This window comes from Scomber japonicus, chromosome 20, assembly GCF_027409825.1.
Source record: "Scomber japonicus isolate fScoJap1 chromosome 20, fScoJap1.pri, whole genome shotgun sequence".
NCBI lineage: Eukaryota > Metazoa > Chordata > Actinopteri > Scombriformes > Scombridae > Scomber > Scomber japonicus.
The window spans coordinates 26,781,195-26,787,220 of NC_070597.1; the positions used below are offsets into that span (position 1 = coordinate 26,781,195).

General features: G+C 38.7%; 1 protein-coding gene across 2 annotated transcripts in view; it reads left to right on the plus strand.

The window, feature by feature from the left end:
• The window catches only part of LOC128381020 (caveolae-associated protein 1-like), a 45,511-nt gene that overhangs the window by 25,741 nt on the left and 13,744 nt on the right, over positions 1 to 6,026 (plus strand). Inside the window, exon 2 of one of the 2 annotated variants that reach the window (XR_008323529.1) lies at positions 712 to 1,818. Coding sequence is in view for 1 of the 2 variants with exons in the window: in XM_053340956.1 (XP_053196931.1) it covers positions 712 to 1,599 (888 nt within the window). In the remaining variant the exon portion in view is untranslated. Of the gene's footprint in view, positions 1 to 711; positions 1,822 to 6,026 lie in introns of those variants that run through there. The other variant, XM_053340956.1, reaches the window with a different exon arrangement.

Genomic DNA, 6,026 nt, shown 5'->3' on the forward strand with positions numbered 1-6,026 from the left:
ACATCTTTTTAAATTTGCTACGGATGAAATTTCTTTGTGTAACATGAAGGTTTTCTTTCACAGCGACAAACCTTCAGAGAATAACTTCCCCTCAGCTGTACTCACTGTTGGTTTTACACCTCACAACTTTACTGTTCTTGTTAAGGTTCATGAGAGTGAACCTTGTTGAGGAACCTTGTTCCAGGAGCTACAGGTGGATCTTTTCAGTGAAAAGCTCTGATAAACCTTCTGTACATTACCTGAGCAGCACAAAACAGAAGACAGACAAAGTTGGTGTAGCTGGTGAACATAGTGAACATAGAGCCAGATATATTTCTCAGGAGTTGGTAGAGAGAAGGAGAATTAATGTTGGGCTTACACACAACTCTGGCACTGACCATTCTTCTGTGGAAGTGCTAGAAAACACACAGCCATGTGCATGTGACTGCACTGTAGTTTTGATTATGTAAACAGCCATCAAATATATCAACTTTAGTGGATTTACTAGGGTACTGTATGTGCTGTTGCTGCAGATTCATATCTCAATAAAGTATTTTCCATTTACTTCAGCCTTTTATAGTTAAATATGTGTTTTGTTTTTTGCTTGAGTGGATAACAAAATAACCAGACCATAATTTAATGTAAAGCGTAAACAAGGTTCTCTTCTTGTTGCCTGAACTTTGAGAAACATATTTAATTAAATTAACATTCCTTATGTTCTCTTCTCTACAGGATGAAACAAAGATTCCCTCAAGACTCAGTATCTCTAAATCCATGAAGGTCTCTGAGTCTGTGTCAGGAAGCAGAGGAGGCAGCATGCTAGAGCTCAAGGAAGCTGTGGATGGTGCTGCAGAGGAGGGAGTAGAGGGAGAGAAGGAAGACAGACCTCATGTAGACCTATCATCAGATGAGGAGGGGGTGGAGATTGAGGAGACCATTGAGGAGTCTCGTGCTGAGCGCATCAAGCGCAGCAGCCTGCAACGTGTACAAACCCTGAAGTCGGTCTTCTCCAAGGAGAAGATGGATAAGACCAGGGCAAAGACCAAGGAGAATATGGAGAAGACCAAACAAAAAACCAAGGATAACCTGGAGAAGACAAGGCAGAAGACAAAAGAGAACCTGGAAAAGACCAGACAGAAAACCAAGGAGAACATAGAGAAGACCAAACAGAAGACCAGGGAGAACCTGGAGAAGACACGCCACAACATTGAAAAGAAGATGGGAAAACTTGGAAACCGCATGAGTGTCAACCCTGAGCGCAAGCAGAAGATGCAGACATCCCGTGACAAAGTGAAGAAATCTTTCACACCTGACCATGTCGTTTATGCCCGGTCCAAGACTGCTGTGTACAAGGTGCCCCCCTTCACCTTCCATGTCAAGAAAATCCGTGAGGGTGCCGTTGAGGTGGTACAAGGCACTGAGATGGTGGAGGTGTCCCAGGATGCTGACCCCTTCAGTGGAGTGGATGGGGAAGTTGAGGAGGGAGCAGTAGAAGTTGAGATGGAAATGATGAATGGAGGAGGGGATGATGAAGAGGCTGATGAGGAAGAAGAAGAAGTAGAGGAGGACAGCCACGAAGCCCTGCAGGAGAATGAGGATAGAGACAGAGACAGCGACTAGATAAAACACAAGGAATTTGCCATGACCATAACCAAATTTCTTGCACCAACCCTGAGGTTCTTTTGTAAAAACTGAATCAATTGTGGGGATTTAGAAGATAGTTAAAGAATAATTCCCATTTATCACATCTTAGTGCCTTATTTTTGTGATTTTGGCCATGATTCCCATCAGATGATAACTTTATATTCACCAAGGTAATTGCTAATATCTTGGAACATGGTGACATCACTTTAACAAAGTATGACGGATCAGTCAGATGATCAGACTGGTTATTAGCGAACCAGCAGTCCATAAGGTAATCTAGAAGTCTTTGCTTGGAGGCCAAACTGAATGTGAGTCCACCTAAAATGTAATAATCCTTCATCGCAGAGGAAAACCATATGCAAGCACAACAGTATGGTGGGCCAAAGCAGAACCAGGAGGATGGAAATAGAAAATATTTTTACCTTAGACCCCTGTTTTCTCTTCCAAATAAACTGTCTGATCATCTGTCTCTTTCTTGCCCCAATGGACTTCTTTTTTATCAAGGACACCCAAGGCTGGATTACCAACCTGCCAAAGTGGACAACTGCCCAAGAACTTCAGGGGCCCCAAAAACTCCTGTCTTACTCTGTGTCAGTTGCTTTGTGCTAATTTAATTAAAACTCCATGCTAATTTTAGCCTCTTTCAGCTCATTGTTTTGGTTTTACGAACATTATTACATTAGGTCAGGTTTCTCCGCTCTCACCGGTGTCTTTTTTCAGCAGCAGCAGCAGCAAACGGTTTTCAGCTAAAAGGCTCCAATAATCCCACAGTGTACTACCTGCCCAGCACCAAACAACAGACAGACATAGCTGGTGGTCATTTAGCTGCTAAAGAAACACTATTTTTTCTCAGGAGTTGGTGGAGACAAAACCAGAACTAAAAGGAGACTGAATATTGGATAATGGAATACTCTTGTTGCTCTGTGTCTGCTACAGTCTATAGTAAATACGCAACTGCATGATAACACATTTACAATGTGTTACAGCTTATTCTGAAATCAAGGTTTAAGTTTTGTGCTTCTGTGTTGTACATTCCTAAATTAATTTGAGTTTTTTATCAAATTACCGCACAGCAATTCCAGGGTCATGTAGTATTCTGGCTTAGAAAAACTGAACACACCACAGAGAGGGTGGAGCACCTGGAGGGTATAGGGCCTTGTACTTCCTGTCACGCCATTGGTTGGCATATTCCCATATCTCAACAATTAACTTGGTAAGTACATGTTATTATTACCAATGGGTGTGATGACCCAAACTAAGTACAATGTTATTATTACCAACGGGTATAATGACCCAAACATAAATAATGGGGACAAGATGGAATTATTCTTTAACAACTATATGTTGGACGCTTTAAAAAGTCAAACCTTAATGGGCTTAATGAAAATCTCTCCATATTTACAATATGGGTCTTTTGGTGTTTTGGTGCTGGAGATGATCATTAAAATTAAAAGAAGAAGAAGAAAGAAAACACTTAAAAAAATGTTGTAGTCGGCCGGACTGGGAGGGGAGGTGGGGTGGGGTTGGGGTGGGGCAATAGTGGAACTCATATGATGAGGTGATCATTAGGAGGAGACACCATCACTCCCCTTGCAAGAAAGTGTACATTTTTCAAGATTTATTTTCCCTTTTTTTGTTGCTTATTTTAAATCAGAATGCTAACCACTCACATCTATTAAGGTGAGAATATGGAAATGACTTTTCTCCTGTCCATTGAGTTTCAATAGTATTTGTTGTACATAAAGCATGTGATCTAATGGACTGTTGGGTTGCAGATTCCCAATGGTCAAATTATTCATAAACACAGAGTACATATTCATACTCGTATCCATAAATTCCTTATTTTTTAGAAATATTAAATATCACATACACAAAATATTAATTCACCCCTTTGTTTTTCATCTGTTTAAATACTGAAGTGTTATTTTACTGTGCTAAATTTACTCATTATTTAGAAGCACAGTGATTCTGTCGTAAGTTCTAGGTTTTGATGAGCTCACGGTTATTTGTGTATGATTTTGTATGTAATTACACTTTACACAAGGCTGATGTCATCCCATTTCATTTCTGACAGAATGTAGCCTGACAGCTATCTTTTCAGCACACCTTGTTTCATGCAATATTGTTTTGTAACATTTTCTGCCAGTGTTTCCAACAAGTATCTAATACCCATGAAAATGAAGGTCTGAAAAACACAAGGTAGAGACAGCTCATTCATAGGTTCATTACATTGCACTCACCAATGTTATTCACTTCTATTATTTTCTCATAAGAAGTTTCTTCCTAAACGTGTTATGTGTTATTTAAAGGTGTGTTTCATAAACTGACATAAGGACCAATACTTTCAGCAAGTCTCAATATAGCCTGTTATCAACACTGTGTCCTCTTGGGACCTGTCTATTCACAGGACTAAGTTTCAGAAACATGTATTGCTGTGGTCTGCTACTGACCCCTAGTGTCCATTCATCTCGTTATGATTTTTGTCAGGTCCAGATTAAAGACACATTTCCCCAGAGTGTCCAATTGTTGTCATTCAAAAAATATTTATGTTTAAACATTTACTTGTTTGTAACAAGATGTATACATGTGTCTTATCTATTCACCACTACTTGTGGTATATGATGAGTGCCTTGTAAGAATCAATTCAGGAGTTAATGTTTTTCATTCTCTAATGTTCTGCTCTGACTGCATCTTTTTCTTAGTATATTCAAGATAAATTTCCATCTATCCATGCATTTTCTAAATGGATCCAGTTCAGGGAAGCGTGGATTGAAATTTATTTCAGCATACTTTGGACAGAGGGGGTACAGATAAGCAGTCTATCAAAGGGCCAACACAGATACAGCCAGAAGATACATTTGTGAATCCAAAGTAAGGGAAAATAGAGTTTTACTTAACTTTTGCCCAAGGCTACCACACACCATTTGTATTGTCAGTGTTTAGTTTCCTGCTCAGACACATCACAGTTTTTGTTTTTTTTTTTGTTATTTTGAGGGGGGGGGGGGTTATATAATGTGAATCACTGCCAATGCATATCATAATGCATTTTGATTATGCTTACCAGATAGCCCTTTGTCTTCTGTTGCCTGCACATCCTCTGCATTTAGAACAGCTTCCAGGGCCAAGATGCCCAGATTTTATAGTGCAACAAATGACATTAATACACTTAGATGTAAGCAAGAATAAGGTATTTTAACTTGTTTTGTTGCAAAATAATGTCAGAGAAATATTTTTGGTGGTTTAATGGTCATCCCTTCAAAGTGGATTAAAATGCCATGTCTGTCAGAGCAGTAACAACATACAGCTGTGTTCAGGCCTACGAACACAAAATGTAGTGCACACCTAACTGTTTCCTTGCTTTTGTTTTGTTGGAAACTGATTCCTGTATAATGTTTCATTGCTTAACCACTAATGATTTAATGAATAAAAGCTGTTTGGTTCACATTTTCTGTGTCTCTATGAAACCTGATGATTACAAAATGTAGGCCTATATACAATAGATCTGTGACACACACACACACACACACACACACACACACACACACAGGTGGATGGTATGTGGCAACTGTGTATATTCAGACAAAGTTTATCATCAGATAGATAGATAGACAGATCATTTATTGTCATTGTCACAAGTACAACGAAATTTAAAGTGCTCACCAGTCAGTGCATCATTCATAAAAATATAACAATGAAATTTACTAAAAATATATAATAGTCACTAAAAAAAAAAGATAATCAATAAATACTATACATGAAAACAGCACAAGTATACCCACATACACACACGTTACTTCCTGTCATTGCACAGCCCTATTGTACAGTAGTAAACAGTATTTATTTAGCAGCATTGAGTGTGATAATAGCTGTAGGATAACAACAATTGGAAAGCAGAGCAATACACCATGTATTATATAGATAATTACTAACTCTGCAATCATATTAGCTGTATTATGCGTGCGCGTACACACACACATGCACGCACACAGATTTCTGAGTTTGACACACAGCTGGGTGCGGGCGGTAAGCACTGGAGGTGGGGCTGTTAGCGGAAATGGGACGCTTGTATGACCGCTTCAAGCTAGATGAAGTTAGCACGAATATTTTACCGGAAATGGAGGGCCTTTGTACCAACAATAAAGACGTAAAAATATTATTTTTAAGATTATTGTGAGAGAAAACACAACAAAAACTTGAAATACATTTGTATTATTGTTTCTGTTGTATACAGCGAGACTTACAATTAAAATACACAATAATAACTAATTAATAAACGGGAGTTAAACACATGATTTTTATTTTGAAATTTGAAATCGGAAGCTGTCTCTAACATTTATTATTTGCTTTATGCTGGTCAACAACAGCTGCTTTACCAGAAACCAGAAGGCGATAAAGTAGTTGGC